The sequence below is a fragment of the Primulina eburnea genome, chromosome 13 (assembly GCF_022965805.1).
Source record: "Primulina eburnea isolate SZY01 chromosome 13, ASM2296580v1, whole genome shotgun sequence".
In the NCBI taxonomy this organism is placed as follows: Eukaryota; Viridiplantae; Streptophyta; class Magnoliopsida; order Lamiales; family Gesneriaceae; genus Primulina; species Primulina eburnea.
In genome coordinates, this window is record NC_133113.1 from 3,335,477 (window position 1) to 3,359,894 (window position 24,418).

The 24,418-nt window shown below is 38.8% G+C and overlaps 2 protein-coding genes across 2 annotated transcripts; one reads left to right on the top strand and one right to left on the bottom strand.

Annotated features, from left to right (window-relative positions):
- The first annotated feature begins 172 nt into the window (after positions 1-172).
- LOC140810204 (uncharacterized) lies at positions 173-897 on the top strand. Its single transcript, XM_073168076.1, has 2 exons — positions 173-390; positions 462-897. The coding sequence occupies exons 1-2, from the start codon at positions 173-175 to the stop codon at positions 895-897; spliced, it is 654 nt and encodes a 217-aa protein (XP_073024177.1).
- A 6,572-nt stretch (positions 898-7,469) lies between these two features.
- LOC140810173 (protein EXORDIUM-like 2) lies at positions 7,470-8,501 on the bottom strand. The gene has a single exon (XM_073168036.1). It carries the CDS (start codon positions 8,474-8,476, stop codon positions 7,592-7,594), a length of 885 nt encoding a protein of 294 aa, XP_073024137.1. The 5' UTR covers positions 8,477-8,501; the 3' UTR covers positions 7,470-7,591.
- Positions 8,502-24,418: the final 15,917 nt, after the last annotated feature.

The window sequence follows — 24,418 nt, forward strand, 5'->3', positions numbered from 1 at the left end:
CTTGATTCTTATGATAACAAAACTTGTTATTGTATTTTTAAGATATTTACTTAAGTGTGTAGTTGCAATATGTCAAGTTGAGACATTCAACAAGCTGGAAGTCAAATGAAGTCAAGCTGAAATTTTGGCAATGTCAAGTGTTTCGATGATATCTCACAAATCAGTGATCCAAATGACTAGCAGAACGGAGGTACTGAAATTCCTGTGGAAAAATATTGTATGCCGATTTGGAGTGCCCCGGAGATTAATCTCAGATAATGGTAGACAATTTCAAGGCAAAGGAATTGTTGCATGGTGCCAAGAAATGAAGATCACTCAATCCTTCACCTCTGTGGCTTATCCTCAAGCAAATGGCCAAACAGAAGTTGTCAATAGGATCATTGTACAAGCGTTGAAGACGAGACTCAGGGTAAGGGGAAGGATTGGGTTGAAGAATTACCTAGTGTTCTTTGGGCCTACAGGACCACTCCGCGGATACCGACTCAAGAAACCCCTTTCAGCCTCGTATATGGCTCTGAAGCAGTTCTCCCAGTTGAGATTGGAGAGACTTCTCCTCGGGTAGAATCTTACCCACACGATAATGATGAAAGCAGAGCCAGGGAGTTGGATATAGTCGAGGAAAAGAGAGACCGGGCATTTATCCGCATGGAAGCATACAGAGGTCGAGTGATGAAATCTTACAATAAGAAGGTCCGAATCCGAGACTTTCAAATTGGAGACTTAGTCATAAAAAAGGTCAATCCAGCAGGAGAGGTGGGAAAATTAGAGGTAAAATGGGAAGGGCCTTACAAAATCACTCGGAGAGTCAGCTCCGGATCTTTTTATCTAGAGGATGCACAAGGACGCCCTCTCAAAAGACCTTGGAATGTATTTAATTTAAAGCAATTTTATACTTGACAGATGTAATCTATTCGCCAAAAAACGTAAATGAAATATTTGTTTTTCTCAGAAGTGTTGTGTTATTATCTCCCACATTCCGGAAGAAAAAGCCCAGGGCACTACACCCTGGCTCGGGGCCACACACCTCGACCATTCCCAAGTCCCGGGACATGCTCCCCGGCCCAAGGCTCCGCACCTTGGTTCTTAAAAGCCCAGGGCACTACACCCTGGCTCGGGGCCACACACCTCGACCATTCTCAAGTCCCGGGACATGCTCCCCGGCCCAAGGCTCCGCACCTTGGTTCTTAAAATCCCAGGGCACTACACCCTGGCTCGGGGCCACACACCTCGACCATTCCCAAGTCCCGGGACATGCTCCCCGGCCCAAGGCTCCGCACCTTGGTTCTTAAAAGCCCAGGACACTACACCCTGGCTCGGGGCCACACACCTTGACCATTCCCAAGTCCCGGGACATGCTCCCCGGCCCAAGGCTCCGCACCTTGGTTCTTAAAAGCCCAGGGCACTACACCCTGGCTCGGGGCCACACACCTCGACCATTCCCAAGTCCCGGGACATGCTCCCCGGCCCAAGGCTCCGTACCTTGGTTCTAAAAAGCCCAAGGAGTTACACCCGGGCTCAAGACTCCGTATTTAGCAAGGTTCGCGTTCTTTAAATTCCTATCGAATATAAAATATTTGGTCCGCTAGAGATCAAGATATTGCGCAAGGAAAAATGATTTTTTATAGCCAAAGCCCGGGGGCGAGAATTACACAAGGAAGTATGGAAATCTAAAGAAACAATCTTAAACTAAAAATACTACAGCAGACTATTCCCCAGTCTTTTCAGGAGCCTTTTTAGTCTCCTTGTCGGCATCATCATCCTTGGGAAGGGAGTCAATGGCTCGATCTATGTCTGGAAAGCCCTCCTTGTCTGCCGGAATCAAGCCCTCCTCCTCAAATTGCTCCCGGCATTTCGCAAAGCCAACTTTGAAGTAGTTATACGATCTATCTTCAACAGCCGCTTGGAAATCCGAGGATCGGAGGAAGACAGTCTTCCATTCCTCATGAGTGAGCTGGAAAAGCTTGAGTTTATCTTCAGCAGCCACAACCCGGTGTTGTTGAAGAGTGGCTTCTTCTTTAAGAAATCGAGCTCGGGATTCCAGAAAAGCAATTTGCCTTTGAGAGGCTTCTTCTCGAGCAAAACTCTCATCTCGAGCACGTTGAGTTGAAGCCAATTGTTGATTGGCTCTTTCCAAAGAAGCAAGGAGCCCGGCAACTTTCTCCTCGTGCAGCTTCTCGGCCCGGGCAATCTCCCCTCGGAGCTGGTCATGAACTTCTTGAGACGCCCGAGCCTGTCTATTCGTCCTGGTGGCCACTGCCGCCACTTCCTCAAAGGCCGAGACCATCATTTGAGCCGCCTGGATAGAGACAAAAGTCAGGAAAAATAGGTCGGTATCAATATTAAGCTGTAAGACGAAGAACTTACCGAGAGAAGCCGGTTTGATCCTTCCAAAAATCTGTTAGTGGCAGGGATGCTCTTCAAAAATATTGCTTCAGTGGGGCTGAGCATTTGCTTGAAGCGTTTAGCACCACTAACAGTAGCTCCCTCGAAAAAAATATTGCTGGAAGGGAGCTCGGAGGTTGAGGCCCCAGTAGTTTGGGGGGGCGGTCGGGGTTGTGCAGGTGGGGAAGTGCAGGGATCACCCTCAGATGGGCCTTCCAGAACAACCAGCCCGGGCTCCGCCGTGGCTTTTCTTTTTCTTTGACTGAGAGGGGCGAGATCTTCAGCATCCTCTACAGTCTCATCCATTGCCCGAGAAGTATCTTCCCGGGGAGGATCTTCCCCAGTAACTGCCACTCCTCGAGACACCTCCTCGGCATCACGTTTCTTTTCTGCTTCGGTGGCTGCACGGCGCGCCGCAAGATCCTGTTCCCGAGCGATTTTCTCAGCTGCTCGTCTTTTGGCAAAAGCTGCTTGCATCTCGGAATTGTCTGGACAAAAAGGAATAATGTTAAAAAAATCAAGGAGGGAACAAGGAAGGAGGCGGCAGGAAAGAGGGGCGAATTACCGGGTTGAGAGCCCGAGCCTGCCACCTCATCAATAATGTGATCTTCGGGATCCTCAGCCCGGGGACTCAACCCATACGCGGTCAGATTATCATCAGAAATTAGTGTGGAAGATGAGTATCTGCGCCCCTCCACCAAATCTTGGCTCACAATGAAGGGTTCTTCGAATTTGTAAGTGCCAGGGAGGGAAGGTTGTGTAGCCAGAGAGGAGAGAAAACCGGTCAAGCAGGGAAGATCTCCCGGGAGTCGAATAAAAAAGTATCTTCCTTTCCACCCTTTTGAGAAGAGGGTATATCATCAAGGAAGCGAGTATTGTGCCGGGCAGTCAGGGAAAAGGCATTGTCCCCGAAACGGCAAGAAAAGTAATAGTGAAGGATGAGGGGGTTAATAAGAAAATTGTTCATATTGAAGAGGACATAAGTGGCAGCCATTATTCTAAAAGAATTAGGGTGGAATTGGTTAACTGGTACGCCAAAAAATTTGGCAACTGCAATGTAAAAGGGGTGAATCAGAAACCTAAGACCAATCTTAATTTGGTCCCGGAAGAAAGTAGTATACCCTAGAGGGGGGTATTTTGCCCTGTCAGAGGACCCGGGTATTAGGATAGAAAGATTGGAAGGAATGTTACCCAAGGTCCTAAGTTCCTCATCCGCCCCTGAGCGCAGGGTGCTACTCAAAGAGGAGAACCAGGGAATTCCCGGGACCTCGGTGGGAGGAGGGCCCGTGGCCCGAGCTTTACCCTTACCTTTCTTCTGGGCAAGAGCTCGGGAGTGACTAGGAGGGAGGGGTTTAGAGGAAGATGGTATGATTGGAGAGGCTACTGGTTTCTTCGCGGGTTGGGTGATAGAGCGACGGGGCGGGGGAGATTGAGAAGCATCGGAGCGTAACGCAGCAGATTCGTCGCTAGGCGAGCCTCGCGCGTTGGCCCCCGACGTGGAAGAGGTAGAATTAGACATTTTGAAAGAAGAGTACTTACGAGTAAATAAGAGAGACAGTGGGGAGGTCGCCGGAGGAAAATGGTTGTACACGCCGAAGAAGTAGAGAAAACCAAGCGCAAGAGTTCCACTGAAATTTGAATTCAATAGTGATTTTGACAAAGGAGTACACCACTATTTATAAAGGGAGGGGCTTGATCTCTACCGTTGATTTGCATCTAAACGGGTGGTCGAGATAACCCTCGGGAATCGGATAGTACGCGAAGGGACACGCGCAATCATTAAAAGTGTCAGGCCTACTGTTCCTCGGAATACGAAACGTTACTGACCGTTGGAATAGAGTAACACGTGTCATTATGATGTTGTGTGGATAGGCCGGGAGGTTTTGAATACCTCGGTGGGTTTGTTTCGTAGCTCGGGAAGCCTAAAGACCCGGGATGGTGATTTCTAGGACCGGGTAGTTCGATACCCCGGTATGTTGTTACAAATTCAAAGATTTGACTAGCACGGGAGTATGTTCTAAGTGCAGGAGATACCAGATCCGGGGACCATATTTTCACCAAATATGTCACAAGTGTAATTTCAGTCTTAAAGATTGGGTTATCCTAATTTATGGTACGTCTGTTATTTCAGTTCGCATTAATTTGTACAGGATTTGTTTGCATCAGAATAACGAGGCAGGAAAAATCAATAAAACTTCCATTACATACGATAACGACGAAGAGTTATGGGATCCATTATATCAGATACAGAATCCTGCCACTCCGTTATCCAATTAGTTAACTCGTGAATACGGAGGTTGACAAAGGATTCATCCTTCATTATCTTGTCCAAAGCACGCCATTCTTTCCACAACATCATGTGCAGCAGAACCTCGTCACCAACCAGATCTGTTACCCGGTTTACTGCAAACTCTCGGATATACTTCCTTGCTCTTGTTCTTTGTACTCGAGTAGGGGCGAGACGATTGCGGTAGGTATAGTCCAGATCATAAACCTTGTCCCGCACGGCCATGACCTTCGCCCATATGCGTTGTTCAATTCTTCTCTTCAGCTCCTCCACATGAGGACGCATTTCCGGAGTCACCAGGACATGTGTACTGCTGCAGGCACTGGAACCACTTGAGCTCGACATTTTGGATTAAGGTTCATTTTGCATCTGTATCCTCTTATTTATAGGCAAGCAAGGAAGTCCAAGAGCCTCAGCCAGTCGAAGCGTCTCCTTTATTATTCAAAGTCAAAAGTTGATCGAAACCATCGAATCTGGACAGGTGGACGATCAGAACGCTCCTCGTAAATTGCGCTGGGCAGACGAGAGGGTCTGACGGTTATCGAAACATCAAATCTGATGTACCTCGGAATACAGAACGTTTTCGTTTGGCAGGAATTTAATAAATCTCATATCATTATGACACCACGTCAGCAGACCGGAGGATTCTTGGTCCTGGCTTATTCCTTTTCCCGGACTACAAATTCGGGACTCGGGCATATTGATTGATAGGGCGGGATTTCAAAAACTCAAGCATTTGGTTTTTAAGTCTGAGGAGTATTAGCCATGTTAATCTTCGTTATTTACTTATTGTTAATTTGGTTTTGACGTTCTACCAAATACATGCAATAACAAAGCGAAAAAGATATTTTATTAATTAAAAGAAGTGGGCAGAGAGTACACGAAGATGTTCCTTTTCAACAAACATCTTCCATTTGTGCAACCAGCCACTGAGATTCCCGGTAGCGGTCTTGCCAAAGCTATCTGACCCGGATATATCCTCCAGGATCTTCAGCTCCCTTTGTAGCATTAGTGCGTAGACACCATGGTGAGTAAAGATGTCCACGTACTCCGCAACACCGAGGCGTCGGCGATATTTCCGCATAAGAGCCACGTTCTCAGGAGAAGGAACCCCCTCTACATACTGAGAGGATTCCAGCTTGTATAATTTTTCCCAGAAGTGAAGTATTTTGTGAAAGACTTCGTCCTCCATAGTCGTTTTTCTTCTCTCTATTGCAGATGCCATGAGCTCTTCAGCCATATCCGGAACTTTCGAATTGCTTGAACCTGCCATTGCACTGATGAGACGGAAGAATAAGCAAGGTCATTATTTATAGGGAAGAGAATTAATCTCCGCCCTCGATTCAAATCTAATCGGACGATCATATGACGCCTAGGAAATCGTGCGTACAAGTGAAGAGACGTGTGCGGTTATCGAGGGAACAGACTCATCAATACCTTGGAAAACGAGTAATTTTCAGTAAAATCCTTGTTAATGTATACGTAATGATGTGTTCGATCGATTCTCTCGAGAATAGTAATTATCAGATTTTGAGGAGTCGGGGGTATGAGATACAAGACGCTTAGAAAGTTCCCTCACTCGGTATTTATTCACACTTGCAATCCGGGAGAGAGCAGGAAAGATTGAATCGGGACAGCGAGTCAAGCTCTAGCCCGACTATTTTAGGGATGGGTGGTGATACCCCTATAAGGATATGGGTTTGTTCATCTGAAACCCATGTGTACAAACCAGGGTACCGGGTAGTTTTGTGAATGCCCGGGTAAGTTTTCCCTTCCCGGGTGTGATGGCTTCATCCGCAGTCCTTTACCAGTAGCCCGGGTCCTCATAGAGTTGGCCGGGTGCTTCTCACCTGTCCAGGGAATGTTCTCGGTTGGATACCCACTTGGGTAACCTCGAGAATAGCGCTACCTCGATAAATGAGCCACACTCGAGTGTAATCATTACAGCCAATCTAATCCGCCAGAGCAACTTGGGTTTAGAGTGTCCGAGAAGTCATCAGAAGCTAGTATGGTAGACCGACTTAGTAGGTGACGCGGGAATCGAGGTAACTACCCATTCCTCTCCTATAAATAGCAGGTATTAATGTCATTAAATGATCCTGAAAAAAAAAACCTTTGAACTTTAAGCATTCTACGTATTTTTCCTGAAATATTGTTCGAAGTTCATCATCATACAACCTGCTGACTTTATCATCGGAGTGGCTACGTCGGAAACCCCTCCGACGCCCATTCACGAGTTCTTTTCATTGTTTGCAGATGTCGTTCAAGCCATTGTCTTCGCTCAAAATTCCCAAAACATTAAAAATTGTTGATTTGATCCGATTGGAGCTCCTTTCTTCGCTCAAAATTCCTAAAACAAAAAATTTTTGATTTGATCCGATTGGAGCTCCTTACCCGGCTCGCCCATTTCAAGAGGATCTCATCAAATCACTTATCTTCATATATATCGACAAAAAAATAAATTAAAAATTAAATGGATGTTGTCTCCTCTCCACACTACCTCGTAAAGGCCTTGCATGCACTTCTATAGAGATATAGCTTCAAAGCCAGGTTAAACTGTTGTGTTCGGGCCAGGGGAAGGAGATCAGCGAATGATTTATATACAATTCGAACATATTAAAATTTCTTCTTTTAAATTTTTTAAATGGCTAATTTGAACGATTTTGAATTTCAAAATAATATATTTTTGATGAAATTGAAAATAAGCAAGAGTATTTTAAAAGTCAATACGATTTTCAAATCATTTATCTAAATTGATCTTTTCGGGTATTTTCGGTATAATTAATTTATTAATATCCAATTTCACTCAAAATATCCTTCATATAATTTCGATTTTTCTTTAGGAAATATATAAACATGGTACAAAGCCTGAATAAAGCCCGCCATTTGGTTGGTATATATACATATTTAGAAACATAAAATTCAGACAAGCGGGGAGCATTTGGACGTCTTTGGGTCCCACATCGCCGGCACAAGGTACTTCCTCCCGTTCACCCCGTGCGCATTGTAGCTCGCACCCGTAGTCTTATCCGTCAACAAATTACCTGGGTAGCCCGGGTACGCGCCCGACCCGAAAATCCCCGTGCAAGCCGTCACTGCTTCCAGCGGCGCCGTCGCCGGGCCCTGGAAGTACCCGTTGTTGAACGGGTTCGTCACCGTCCCCGCCAGCACAGTCGCGAGGTTTATCACCATCCCGTCGACCCCGACGTCGCCGTTCGGCGCCACCAGCGGCGGGGTCTGCGGCCCGTACAGCGGCTGATGGAACGGCCACGCGCAGTAGCCCGGGCACTGGGCTTCCGCGTTCCCCACCCAGGCGTAGGCGAAGCGAGCCACCCCAGGGGTCGACCCGTGGGTGGCGCACCTGCTCATGCAGAACCTGTCCACCGCGACGTCCTTTGCCGTCAGCACGACGTTGACCGCTCCAGGCAAGTGTCCTCCCCGTGCGGCCAAGTAAACTATATTGGAGTTCTTCAGCAGCTTTCCCAGAGAATAATTCTCGTCAAATAACTGCTTCCCGACAGCCAGCGTGGACAAGCCGCCGCCCTTGTATTTCTCCGTCGTCTTCCACCAAGAAGACACAGAGGGCTGAGAAGATCCCGGAGAGTTCAAAGACTGCAAGAAATCAACGATAATGGAGCGCTGAACGGGAGTGAACTTCCCGTACCAGATCAGGTTAACAGTGACCGGCCCTTTCAGCAGAACCCCGTTGTGATATTTCAGCACAAGGGGCTGCTGCTGCACCAGAACCGCCATCGAAGAAGAAGCTAGAAGGCTGAAAACCAAGAATAACAGAGTCGGGACAGCCATTGTTTAGGAGATCGAGGCGATGACGTTTAGAGTTTAGAGCAGAGGATATTTATACGGGGGCGTGGAAAGGGAGACAGCTGTGGGGGAGAGGGTGTCAACATCAGGTAGTGACACGTGTTGGGATATTATTGGTTTAGTACGGGTTGATGCTAGGCTGGAGGGCCGATGGTGACGTGGGATAATTAGAATCGGTATGCGTGTGCTTTTGATTGACCCGACCCTTCTATTTGCGAATGGCATTAATTTTTTAATTATTTTATCATATAAAATATTTTCCATTATTTTTTTAGGTTAAAACTTATGAGATGGTCTGACGGGTCATTTTTTTATGAGACAGATCTCTTATTTGAGTCACTTATGAAAAATATTTCTTTTTATGCTAAGACTATTACTTTTTATTTTGAAATCGGTAGGATTAACTTGTCTGTACGTGAGATCGTCTCATTTTAGCATCAATATAAAACTAACGATGTACATTTAAAGACTTCCAAATACTTTAATTTTTTTGAAAAAAATAAATAAATTGTTGGAGGACCTAATTCTACATAGTTTTGGAGAAATTCTCAGACGTTCCGAATCTATCTCTTTCTTAGATGAATGATTAATAATTGAGAATCCGGTCACAATCAATATCAAAAGTATATTCCGGCTCCGAATCTACACCAAGGTCTCTCAAGTGTATTTTTTCTCCCTTTGGGTTGTGACAATAGCAATATATTGCACCCACCGTGTATATTTATATGAATAACGATGGTTTGGTATTTGTTAAACATATGAAAATTATATATTTAGGTTATGTTTGATAGCCATGATAAGGAAATGATTATTAAATAATTATTCTTTATCTTGTGTTTGGTTCTTTTTTATTTAGTCTTCAAGTCTTTGATTATGATTGAAAGTCCTCATTAATCATGCTATTTGTGTGATTAAATATCCCTACTCAAAAGTGTGATAATTTATAATCTTGAATAGTGATCATGATAAGATTGTATATTGATCATAATACTCTTAAATTGTCTTTTTCAATATAATATGAAAATTAAATTAATGAAATTTTAATAATTAATATAATATTTAAATTTTAGTTATAGTTTTTATAAAATAATTTCATATATTTTAATTATTTTAAAAAAACATAATATTGTATTATCGCTAAAAATTTATTTACAATAAAATTAATATTTAAAATATTATACTATTTTAATTATTAAAATAAATCCATATTTACAAATTTATTTTTAATAAATATATTTAATTAAATTTTAAATAAATGTAAATTATAATTATAAATATTTAATTATCTATCCAATTATTTTAAAGATATATATGTAATTAGTATTTTGGATATTTTGGTCATTACAATAAAATGTACAAATTAATTCATTATTTTAAAATCATACCAATATCATGTTATTTATCTCACCATACTATTAATCTATATATCTCATCTTTTAATCAACTCTAATTATTAATCAATTACTTATCATATCACACGTACCAAATGGAGCCTTAGTAGATAAGTAATACATCATTTTTTTAATATAATTATGCAACTTATCAAAACTATATATATATATATATATATATATATATATATATATATAGTAAGTCTCTTGTGAGACAGTCTCACGAATCTTTATCTGTGAGACGGGTCAACCTTATCGATATTCACAATAAAAATTAATACTCTAGGTATAAAAATTAATATTTTTTAATGGATGACCCAAATAACTGATATTCACAATAAAAAGTAATACTTTTAGCATAAAAATAACATTTTTTCATGGATGACTCAAATAAGAAAACTGTCTCATAAAATACGGCCTGTTAGATCGTCTCACATTAGTTTTTGTCAGGTATATTGATACTCACGGGAAATTTATGGTCCGATTCCAGCAAGTGTCACTAGTCCAAACCCAGGTTTTGAATTTACCCTGAGCCTGAAATCACAAATAAGATCGTTAGGAGGGGGCCAGTAGGGTGTCCTGGCGTAGCCCCTCTGACACTCAAGTCAGTGATTGAGGATATATGGGGGAGAGTAGCTAAGGGTGCTGCTGAAAAAAATAGTGAATGAATGAACTTAACACTCAAACTTGGTATTTATAAAAGAATACATGGGCCCTTGATGAGCCTGGTCTTCCATTTGGGCTAGGGATGAGATCAGGGTAATGGGCCCATCCATGGGGTATCACCAGTCTCCCCCTTCCGAGTCGAACTGAATCGCAGGTTCGAAGTTCGATTAGTTGTGTTGTCCTCGGTTTACAAGGCGTGAGTTGTACATTCTTCCTTTGCACATTATTACTTATCCCACACAGAATTTATTTTGCTTCTCCCCAACACCTCTCCCTTGCTAGCACCACGCCTAGCACCCTCGTCCGCCCTCACAAGCCATAGCCCTCGCCCACTCTTCCCAGCGCGCGCTTTCTCGCCCTTCGCTCCATCCGCGGCTCCCCCTCTCCCAGCTCACTCTCGCCCTCACCCCTCCACCACTCTCGCCCTCACCTCTCCACTCTCGCCCTACTCTGCCTACGCCTGATTGCCGAGTCTCGCCCAAGCATGCCCACCCGTGCATTCACATCCCCTCGTCGCCAGTCCCCGAGCCTCGCCCGTGCGCGTCTCCCACAAGCCCTCGCCCACACGCCGAGCGCTTGCCTACGCACACATGCCCTAACCCCTTGCCCGAGAACGCCTGCGCTCACCTCGCCCAACAGCCTCCACCCTGCAGCTCGCCCCCTCGCCCGAGCACCTCGCCCCCTCGCTCAAGCACGCCCTCGCCTACGCCCACAGCCCCTCGCACAGCCACCTCTTCCCCGCCGCGGGCTCGCCCTACGCCACAGGCTCGCCCCATCGCTTCAGCCTCGCCCAAAGCCCTTTCGCAGCACCTCGCTAGCACACCTGCACGCCACCGCAGGCTCGCCCCTCTCCACATCCTTGCGCAGCCTCGCCCAACAGCCCCGCCTCCTCGCCTTGCCTCGCCCTCTCCCAACAGACCAACAGCCTCGCCCAACAGGCCCGCCTCCTCGCCTCGCCTCACCCTCGCCCAAAAGTCCAACAAGCCCCCAGCCTCACCCAAGCACGTTGAGCACTCGCCTTGTAAAGTCTTGCCATCCGCCCCTTGCGAATGGCGTGCAGGTCGATCCCCTGTAATTTTCGCAGCGGCAAACATAATTCGTTATCGACAAACGAAATAAATTTTTCTAACTCCTTCTGCCCTCGTCGCCCCCATATTCAAGGTCCTCTACTAAGCTTTTGAAGGAAAATAATTTCCACTTCCCCGCACCCTTAACTCCTCTGCTAAAATAGTCCTTAGCAGGAAAAGATGAAAACTTCAATCTCCTCACCATCACCCTCTAACTCCTCTGCTAGACGACACCTTATCATGAAAATAAAACTCTTATCTCATCATCTCATAACTTCTCTGCTAAGTCGAGCCTTTGCAGGAAAATAAAAATTCTCCACCCTCATACTCTAACTCCTCTGCTAGGCGACGCCTTAGCAGGCAAATAAAATTCAACACCTCCACCTTCTAACTCCTCTGCTAGGTGATACCTTAGCAGGAAAATAAAAATTTCACCTCGTCACCCTCTGACTCCTATGCTAGGCGACGCCTTAGCTGGAAAATAAAAATTCTCCACGCTCACCTCTAACTCCTCTGCTAGGCGACGCCTTAGCAGGAAAATAAAGTTCACCACCTTCAGCAGGAAAATAAAATTTTACCATCTTCACCCTCTAACTCCTCTACTAAGCGATGCCTTAGCAGGAAAATAATTTTTTTTTTATACCCAACTCTGCTCCTCTGCTAGGCGATGCCTTAGTAGGAAAATAAAAATTACCTCTTCCACCCTCTAACTCCTCTGCTAAGCCGGGCCTTAGAAGGAAAATAAAATTTTTCTCATCCCCAACTCTGCTCCTCTGAAGGCGATGCCTTAGCAAGAAAATAAAGTTTTTCTCCTCCCTAACTCTGCTCTTCTAGTAGGCGATGCCTTAGTAGGAAAAATAATTTTTTTCTCCTTCCTCACTCTACTCCTCTGCCCCTAGCTTTATCCTCCTCCTTCTCGCCCGCACCTCTCTTTCTACCTCCTCTTTCCGCTCCCTCAACTCTACTTCCCCCGGGCCGCTGCTCCATCCTCTTATGCCGCTGGGCATCTTCTAGATTTACATATTTTTCCGCCCGAGATAACAGATCATCAAAACTTGATGGAGGTTTCTTCACTAAGGATTTAAAGAACTCTCCTCCTCTAAGTCCCTGGGTGAAGGAACTTATCATGATGTCAGGAGTGGCCGCTGTTATTTCTAACGCTGTGTTGTTGAAACGCTGGACAAACTCTCGCAAAGTGTCAGCTTCTTGTTGTTTCACCACAAACATGCTCAAATAGTTTTTTGGTGTTTTTAGCTGCTAGCGAATCTATGCAAGAAATCAGCTGAAAAATCCTCGAAAGATCGTATGGAGTTGGGCTGCAAGGTGTTAAATCATTGTTGTGTTGACCTCACCAACGTGCCCAGAAACACCCTGCACCTGACCCCATCTGAATATTGATGTAACAGGACCGCATTCTCAAACCTCCCCAAGTGTTCCTCGGGGTCAGTATGTCCATCTTACTCTCCCACATTCGACTGTCGAAAATTTAGAGGAAGCCCTTCTTCTAAAATGACTAGTGAAAAAGGACTTCCTCTCTTGGGTACCGGCGCTCTGCTTCCCAACTGCTGCCTCAACATCTGTATTTCCTTCCACATTTCTCCCATCTCACTAATCTCCCCCCTTTGGTGGGGCTGTGGTTCTTCAACCCTGCTCTGGTGGCCCTCAGCATCTTCCTCATGCTCCTGACGGGTGGCCTGTTCCTCTACAAACACATACTCTTGATTCTTTTTCATGGCTTCATCCACTGTCTGGGTGATAAATTGGCCCAACTGCTCCAGGGTCCAGTTCCCCACGTTCTTATTGGGACGGGTTTGCTCGACCCTTGTCTCGTGAAGGGGCTGCTCGGTTCTTGTCTCTGGACGAGGTTGTTCAGTTCTCGTCTCTTGACGGGGTTGTTCCTGCCTCGCCTCAGCATGAGACTGTTCGGGTCCCCTCTCATGACACGATGATGCTGTGTTAGCTCTTCTACTTCCTTTCCTGCCTACCGTCTCTACGTCTCAACTCAAACTTCCCACAGACGACGCCAAGTGATACTCACGGGAAATTTATGGCCCGATTCCAGCAATTGTCACTAGTTTAGACGCAGGTTTTGATTTTACCCTGAGCCTGAAATCACAAATAAGATCGTTAGGAGGAGACCGGAGGGTGTCCTGGCGTAGCCCCTCTGACGCTCAAGTCAGTGATTGAGGATATATGGGGGGGAGTAGCTGAGGGTGCTGCTAAAAACAATATTGAATGAATGAATTAACACTCAAACTTGATATTTATAAGAGAATACATGGGCCCTTGATCGGCCTGTCTTCCATTTGGGCTAGGAATGAGCTCGGGGTAATGGGCTCATCCATGAGGTATCACCATATATATATATTTGAAGATTAGTTGGAGAATATTCTTATTTCTTACCCAATGGTAGGCAAATTTAGGTTGTTTATTTGGACACGGTCATTTCCTAGCTTGGATATTATTCAGAAAATTTAAATACAATCATATCCAAAATTAAATTTTATATACATCTCAACCGTTATAATAATAATGATATTAATATTAATATTAATATAAATGATAATTTGTATATACATATACGGAAAATAAATTTCTCCACAGAGAATTAATTTATCACAGGCTTTGTAATTCACATGAGACCCCTACCTGCCCAAAATGCGATCTGAATACTGGGACACAGTCACCTCTGGATCATATTTTTTCTTTTGACATCATAAATATTTATTTAAATTGAAATACTTTAAAAATCGTGCATCATTGTAAAATTTCAGGAGTTGAGTCTAGTTTACCCACGAAAACATTTAAATTCGATCTTACAATATGTAGAGGTCTGTAGCTCGAGTTCGAGTTTGGAAAAATGTATTCGGGAAATTATAATTTTTGTTTCGTGTGTCTCTTGATGATTTTTGTAGTGCTAGTATTTTATCTTTTTTTACATATAATTATAGTCATTTTCTCATATAACTGTCGACGCGACGATACGATTTCATCAAAACTCTCATACAAAAAGGACTTCGATTACAAAAAAAAATACTAAAGCTACCAACACTTAAAAAAGATATAAGAATAAAACTCGTTTTTGATAACACAAATGACCATATATTATAAATAGACAAATATACAAATCAAAATAACAATTTCTCAACATTTATATTATTTCCCAAATTTTGTAAATAATTATATAGTTGTGTTGTGATACCGTAGTTTGCCTCATGATTTTTTCTTTCTTCAAAAAATATTTAATAAAAATGAAATAAAAAAGAACGTTTTATTGCTTTATTATTATTTTTTTAATTATTATTTTGCGTTATTGTTGAAAATAGTGAAAGATGTCCCAATCTGTAATGTCATCAATTCTGGCAGATATGGATTTCAATGCCATGCTTCAAAGTTTGAGCTCCATTGGGGAAAGTGTCCCAACTCAAGTAGATCGGAGTTGAACCATCTTTCAATTATATGTCTTGTAACAATCTACAACTTAGTTTTTAAGGTAAAGTTGTATATGATCAATATCTATATAAAATTAATAATAGAGATAATGTTAATGACAATATGACACCATTGTTATTGAAATAAAGATAGCGACGAAGGTTTCGACATGTATGAAACGTACAAACAATTGCAGAGACGGTCGAGGATTCTTGAATAATCTCTCTCCGACGTTCAAGTTACTAAAAGGTTTATTTGTTACACGGAATTAATATTCATGTGAGGTTGGGGATTACATTTAGAAAATAACATCTCTAGTTGAATCGATTTTGATTGTGTCGGGATAAATGAGCATTTTCGTCCGTAAATAGCCATCCTTTGTGATTCGTGAGATAGGTTTTCCCTATCGATCAAAACTCCATTACAAATCAATTTTTAGTTGTTTAATATGATTTTTAAGAGTGAGAAAATTGTAAAAAAACAAAAAAAAATAAAATCATTATTTTAATTTAAAATTTGAAAATTATTACTTTATCATGATCCATGAGACAAATGCCTAACCTAAGTAGGTATGGAGTGCAGACTTGGAGAACAGAAGAGTGCGGAAGACAATGTGTATAATTGATTTTCTTCCTTTTTCTTGTTATGGTTTAGGGGAAAAATAGGCAGAGATAAATTTGTTTGTTTCATTTAGGAAACCAACGACTAGACATACGTACTTCTTCATGAGGTTGAGTTCAACTCGAGTTTTTTTGTTTGGTTTTATTCGTTAGATTTTTAAAGTTTGATTTTGGTACAGTAACTTTTAAATTTCGGTTATTTTGGTCTAACTGTTGAGATGGTTGGACAAGTTGGTAATTTTGATGTTGTCTCATAATTTTTGATGTCATGTCAGTATTTTATGATGTTACGTCAAGATTTTTATGTGCTATTACATCATTCCAGAAAAATAGGATTGACCGAAAAAATGATCAAATTAGTGCACTAAAGCTAAATTTGAAACTTAGTGGACCAAAACTAGGGATGACAACTTTCCCCACGGGTTTGAGGCTCCACGGGAAAAACCCGAAACAGGGATGAGGATCCCCGATTTTTTCGATTTTGGATTCGGGTTCGGTAATTTTTTTAAATCCTCGATGTAGTTTGGGACGGGAATGAGGTTATTATCCTCATCCCCGAACCCGCCCCGAAAATAATATCAATAATAAAATAATAGTATTATTAGTATCATAAATATAATAATAATATTATTTTTTAAAATATTACTAATAATATTATTAATAATATTGATGTTAATATTAATATTATCACTAATAATAATAAGTTTTGATTTGAGAAAATCTCCGAATCCGTCATCGTCTTGCAATATTAATATGAGTGGGTCTCATGTGAGACCATCTCACGGATCATAATGTGTGAGACGGGTCAACCCTACCCATATTAACAATAAAAAGTAATAATCTTAGCATAAAAAATAATTTTTTTTTTATGGATGACCCAAATAAGATATCCGTCTCACAAATACGACCCGTGAGACCGTCTCACACAAGTTTTTGCCTATTAATATTTTTGAAACGGTGATGGGGACGGGAATGAGAAGTTGAACCCCGAAATTTCGGGTTTGGAGATTCCCCGAACCCGAAAAAGCAGAGATCGAGACGGGTATGAGGGTGGGGATGAAATTCGAGGACGGGGACGGGGATGGCAAACCCGCCCTCGTTCTACCCCATTGCCTTCCCTGACCAAAACTTGAAATTAGAAATATCAGTAGACCAAAAAAATTATAATCTATCTTCAGTTTTCTGAAAATTATTTTATTATATACAATGTAATAAGATTTGACAATAATAAGATTTGACAATGTAGCTTGTAATTTTTTTGGAAAATAATAAGTAGATTAAACTAAATAATTAACAAATGTGACTTTGAAAAGAGGACACATGATAAGAAAATAATCTCGGAAAAATAAGAGTATATAATTCAAGTTGCAAATTATCAAAGACGAGATAAGATCATACCAAATCCCTTCTTCAAGATAACATACTCTACTTAGAACTTCTCATACCATCACATGTCTCTCCTTACTCTATAAATATCAGGTATCACCTTTCATTTATTCATTCACTACTTGTTTTACACAAACACTAATATATTTGCACTGCTTAAATTTGTTCATCAGACTGACTTAAATATCGAAAGAGCTACGCCGAAAATACTTATGATGTCCTCTAATGTTCGTTCATCCACGTTTATATATTTAACTTAACTTAAACATTTACATTTTTTTAAATACCCACATTTAAATATTTGTATACGTGTGTGTCTATATATATATATATATATATATAGATACAATATATAATTTCACTATTACACATACCAACAAAAGTAATAAATATGCCGGCTGCCGACGAACTTTTAGTTTATGTATAAAAATAATATTTATATATTTTATGGAAACCATTATAATTAATTAAGCATTTCCGAGATATTTCAAGTGATCATTATTATGTTATTATTATTTGGAACATCGAAGAAGCATGCAGATTCATTTGCATTATTAGTTTCATAAATGAGTTGCTAGTTAATAGTCATCTTCTTGACTTCTCACATGGTTTTCATTAATCGAGATATAGTTGTATTTCATTGATTCTCATAACTCAAGATGACAACTTCGATGTTGTTGTAAATTAGCAGGAGCTTGTGTTTTGTAATTTAGGTTACGTCGACGATATGTTTATATCGATGTTCTTACATTCTCTCGAGATATCTTTAGAAATATATTTTCGATAAAAGTGTTTATCTAGTTATATATTATTGTTCGGTAATTACATCGAAACGATGTCAATTATGATGATAATATAATATCGGAAATTGCGGGATAAAATAATAAAAAAAACAAAAATATTAACGTGGTTCACCCAATATAGGCCACGTCCACAGAGTTAATGCAAAACTTTATTATAGGGAGAAAAGATTATAAGTGTATACAACACTCAATCTTTAACTATCTCAACCACGAGTATAACCGAAAAAATATTTTCTCTGACTCACACAAGAATAACACTCAATTTTTTTTCTTCTCATTTGAGTTGCTCTCTTGAACTTGGGATATTTAGAAAGCTAGGATTGTATATCTAGCAAATGAACAATGAGCTCTATATATAGCAAACTCTTCAAATATGAAAGTCATATGTAAATTCAAACTTTGCTAGCCATCATTTAGACGGTAGTGCGGACGTTCGTATTGGATGGCAATGTGAACATAAGCATAATTTTCTTGCATACAATTTTGATATAAAAAACACAAGTCCAAATCTTAATAATTCTGACATATTGGCGTAGCTATTAATTCATATTAAGTCTCGACGCTGATGCTTCAAGATCTTATTTGAATATATGACTTGGAAGGAAAATATTGAAGTTAAGATTCTTGTAGAAACAATTAGGTTATGTTATATTAAATATTTCATGATTCTCAGCTCCAATAGTTAAGGTTGAGGTCTTGAGACTTGTTGATATTAGATTCAAACCTCGCTGATTGTTGATGATTTTTCTAATTTATTTAGGTAGATTTAGTTATTTTTGGAATTTTTTCCTCTGAGATAAGCAAGTCTTGAGTCCATGCTCAAATACCGTCAGTAGTACAAATAGTGGTGGAGCCACATGCTTATGAGCCCGGGTGGTCCAATTCTTTTTAAAAAAAGTTATATGTAAATTTTATATAATTTTGGAATAATATAATATTAGCTCGGATAGATAAATTTAAAATATTGTTTTATAACGACCATATGAATATTCAAAATATTTTAGTTTTGTAAGAAATATATAGGGGTCCTCTCGTTAATCTGTAAGAATTATTTAAAATATAGGGGTTGTTAAGATTGGAATTCGGACCTAACTCAACCCCAAAAGCTAGCTCAAGGGGAGAGGATTGTCCAATCCCATATATACCACTCAAAGGTTAATTATCCAACCGATGTGGGACATTTAACACACCCCACTCACGCACATGAATGAACATCTGGAGCGTGAAGTTTACAAATGACCCAATTATGGGCAGAACGGGTGGCCTAATTATAGACAGTCTAACACATGATGGTGAAACCCGGGCTCTGATACCATGTTAAGATTGGAACTTGGACCTAACTCAACCCTAAAAGCTAGCTCAAGGGGGGAGGATTGTCCAATCCCATATATACTACTCAAAGGTTAATAATCCAACCGATGTGAGACATTTAACAGTGGTCTCTCGTTAATCTGTAAGAAATATTTAAAATATAGGGGTCTTTCGTTAATCTGTAAGAAATATATAATTATGGAACATCACCAGAAATTAACAATATTGCAACCAAATTATGAATTATGAGCCCTTTAGTCAAAATAATAGCATTTAAATATGCATAATTTATATCAGACAGTAAATATGAATGGTAACATATATACATTATTTTTTTGTTTTATAAAATACACTAATATATATGAGTAATCCCTTATCCACAAATTAAAACATGTGACATGCATGATTGGTGACAAATTGTACGTCTTCTTGCTGTAAAGTAATTAATTTTATAAACGATATGAATTTAATTTAATTTGTTTTTTTATAAAATATGTGGAAAGAACTAACGAGTCAAACTTTTATTTACTACTACCCACCACCCCCACGTACGTCCAACATGTGCAAGAAAGGACATAGTTCAATTATTTTTTCAAAGAATGGATCTCATGTGAGACCGTCTCACGGATACTAATATGTGAGATGGGTCAACTCTACCTATATTCATAATAAAAAGTAATACTCTTAGCATAAAAAATTATACTTTTTCATGGATGACCCAAATAAGAGATCCGTCTTATAAATTCAACCCGTGAAATCGTCTCACACAAGTTTTTGTCTTTTTAAAATTTTGGTTTTTTAACATTTATTGTTAATTTTTTATTATGACATCATATAAATTAGCAATTTTTTATCACGTTAGTATTTCCAATTTCGTTCAATATTTTCATGATTAAAACTTTGTATTATGATTAATTTATATGACTATTACAAATTCAAAACTATAACGAGAAATTTAAAAAATTATTTCATTGAGATATACTAGTTACAGATCAGACACAATACAATAAATTATATTTTAATGATTTTTTTATTACATGAAGATGTTGTATTTTTTTTTTAATAATTTGAGAGATGCATTTTTTATTTGATAAAAAATTAGAGCATAACACCAAAATAATTACTCCGGGCCTCTCGTGTTTTTATATATAGTTGATATAGAATATATTTAGAATTCATTTGAATTTAATTCATAAAAACAAGATAAGAAATTTGATTTCATATTTTTTTAAAAATCATATATTAAAACTAGGGATGTAAACGATTCAAACCAAACCAAACAGTATCAGGCTTGAGCTTGGTTTGTTTAAAACTGTTTGAGGCTCGAGCTCGAGTTCGAGCTCGATTCGAGCTTCTGTTATCAGGCTCGAGCTTAGTTTGTATTGAAATTACTGAGCTCGTTAAAAGCTCGAGCTCGGCTCGTTAAAAGCTCGTTTAGCATGTTAATCAAGCCAGGCTCGAGCTCGGCTCGTTAAAAGCTCGTTTAGCATGTTAATCAAGTCAGGCTCGAGCTTGATTCATTAATAGCTCGTTTAACATGTTTAACGAGTCTGGCTTGAGCTCGTCTCGTTTTCGAGCTCGGTAAGCATAGAATTGAGCTCGAGTTTGAGTTTGAATCGAGCTTGTTGAAAATTAAATATATCTATAAACTAATTTTAAATCAGACATAAAAATGTAAATTCATTCATAAATAACCAAAACGACACAAATAAGAGCAAAAAAAACATAAATAAGCATATTATTGAACATTCCAAAATCATGTTTGCGAGCCACCTAAACGAGCCGAGCTCGAGCTCGAGCTCGCGAGCCTATTATCAAACATGTTTGCGAGCTCACGAGCCGAATATCCTCAGGCTTGAGCTTGGTTTGATTAAATTTTCAAGCTCAAAATCGAGCTTAGGCTTGGTTTGATATGATTAACAAACAAACTCAAACGAGCTTTTTATCGAACTTCATTTCGATTTTGATTTTAAGTTATTTTGTCACAACCGAAAAATGTGTTTCAATATATATATATATATATATATATATATATATATATATATATATATATATATATATATATATATATATATATTTCATATGCATGTACGAACAAAGTTAAGAGGGTGTTTAAAGAATTTCGAGCCTAGTCCATCAAAAGTTAAGAGTGCGTTGTAAAAATAGTGATTGTGAAAGTAGCGAGTAAATGTGTACAATTATGAAAGATTGTGGCATTTATATTGTTGAGATGAGCTGAATAGCTTGTAGAAGAAGAAGTTTTAGTGAGACAATATTGTGAAACACTAGATTCGTAACATATATAATTTGTACCTATTTATATTTGAGTAGGTCTTTTGTGAGACGAGCTCACGAATCTTTATCTGTGAGACGGGTCAACCCTACTCATAGTCACAATAAAAGTAACACTCTCAGCATAAAAAGTAATACTTTTTCATGGATAACCCAAATAAGAGATCCGTCTCACAAAATACGACCTGTGAGACTGTCTCATATAAGTTTTTGTCTTTATACTTATCTTCGGCAAATAATGAATTTTGAATATCATCATATTGTTGGTGTTTATCCTTTATATATAGGAGATTTGAAAAGAAAATTTGAATTAATGAGACTTTGCATTCCGCCACGTTTATTTGGTTGAGCTCGGCTCGAACGATCATGGTCCGAGCTCGGTTGCTAGGGTACTTCCATCATGCGTGACTTTTTTCCCGAGTAGAGAACAGTTCGACCTTTGTGTAAGATATTGGCCCTTACTCTGGTCTGATTATATCAAATGAGTGAGTCTCTTGTGAGACCGTCTCACGGATCATAATCTGTGAGACGGTCAACCCTACCCATATTCACAATAAAAAGTAATACTCTTAGCATAAAAAATAATATTTTTTCATGGATGATCAAAATAAGAACAAATACGACCCGTGAGACCGTCTCACACAAGTTTTTGTCATATCAAATATGGACTTATCAGCTTTGTAGATGAGCTCGGATCTTGATCGGTTCAGATCAGATCTTGGTCGGGTAGGATGTATGAGATATCAGATCCATACAACTTCTAAAATAATGGAATCAAGGCTATGTTAGTTTGCAAGCATTAGTTGGGTGATCGAATCTGTCCAAACGAAAAATGTAGATGTCGCCATTAATAATCAGAATCGTGTTGACGTTTTCGTATTAAAACGACAAGATGAGCATCCAAATAATTGAGGAGTTTGATTTTGAGAACTCAATTGGTCACCATACTTCGTCTTTTATGATTTAAAGTCTAAAAACTTGACCCTTTTAAAGTTGTTGCAGCTTGACACATTTGACTTTTTTCTTACAAAAAAAAAAATAAAAATAAATCATGCATTATCAACCAAACATATTTATCAAGAAATATTATTTTTTTGGTTCTATACATTTTTCATTTTTGTGATTTTATTGGTCAGTTCACAATTGCAATCTACTAATCTTGCAATCTACTAATCAGTATTTTTTGGTGTCCCGTCGTCATTTCAAGATTTTTGTCAACACTCGATGAAATTTGAACTAAATTAAAAAAAATGCGAATTTTAAAACTAAAATTATAAATTGTCCTACAACATGGAAAAAATAAAAAACATACAAGTTGTGTATGACCAAAGTGCGAGTGCGCGTGTGTGCGCGTGCAAGTGCGTGTGCGTGTGAGATATAAAAAATAATTGGATTTGACAATTTTAATAGAATTTTCTTTTACAAAACTACCGCCTCAGATTAGGAGAAAGCATTGCATATTTTTGCAATTTTATTTTGTGTTTAGTTAATATTGATGTAAAAAATTAATATTTTGGTATTTATATAATTCAATATAGTAGTTTTTTGTGTTTTAATTTTTCAATCAGACTATATTTTGTTTATATTATGTTCTTCGTTATTTTAAGGTGAAAGATATATGTTAATTTGAGGATATGATGGTTTCTAGATTTCTTATTAAAGTTTATAATATTTTTTTTTATTTTTTTTGTATTTAAATGTTTTATTTTTATTTCCTTAATAAATTATAAGTTTTTTTTTTTATTTGAGGGATATTTTTGATTTTTTTTGTGAAATCAAAATCCTACATATTTTATTTTTGCCAAAGGAAATCCTATATATATATATATATATATATATATATATATATATATATATATATATATATATATATAGATACATAGATACATATAACAAGTTTCAATTTAATTAAAATTAATTCATGATAATTGGGACACCCTCATTAAATGTAGCGATTGATTTTGTTGACCAAAATGAAAGGTCTAAATTTTAAAAGGGCACAATAAATTATTAACACGTGTGACATAGGTATGTCCAGTTAAGGATAAAATTTGAATTCAAATTTTAATGATTATAAACTAAATTGATCTGAATTAAGCTAAATAGATAAATTCAGATAACTCAAAAAGTCTATTGAACTAAAATGATTAGACTATCGCTGAAAGATCATCAAGCTAAACCAAACATATGCTAATAAACTACGATGCACAAGATGAGATGGTCATACATACATGATGTCTAAGTAAACTGATTTGACGACATTATCCGAAAACAACTAATAGTTATCTATGTGAAAGATTTGGTTGTTATCAACAAGGACATATTAAAAGATCAGTTGGTTATGTTTTTTACCTAGTGTCCATGAAATTTAAATTGGACATTATTATTTTTGGAAACATGACAATGACACATAGTGTTTTGTACATGATTGTCGTTCGTCCAGTATATATGTGAGTATTGCCTCTATTTATCAACGTTTGGGGCCAGTACTTATAAAAGAGGATGCATCAGAATTGAATAAAAAAATTGTTACTTTGAACATCATCAAGCATTTTCAAAATACGCAGCATCTTCCAAACATATTTACTATTAGCTGACTTGCTCACACAAAAAGTTCTATCAGAACGATTAAAGATCATCTTGTGCACATCTTATTCTTGCTTATCATTTGTAAACACAAACTTAATTCTTTAGTGAGAATCATTGTAACTGTTTAAACCATGTTTCTGAACAGATTGAGTTAAGAGATAATTACTAGGATTTTTAGCTCAATAGAGTTTATGAACCGAACTGAAGTGAGTTTGTACAAGAGTTGTACCAAGAAAATGTTCGAGTAAATCCTTCTAGAAAAAAAAATAAATGAAGACATAGAAGCTTAGCCTTCAAACTTTCATAAACAAATTTTCGCCCTATTTTATATTAGTCAAATTACGCGTTTTATTTGTTATTACTTACACTA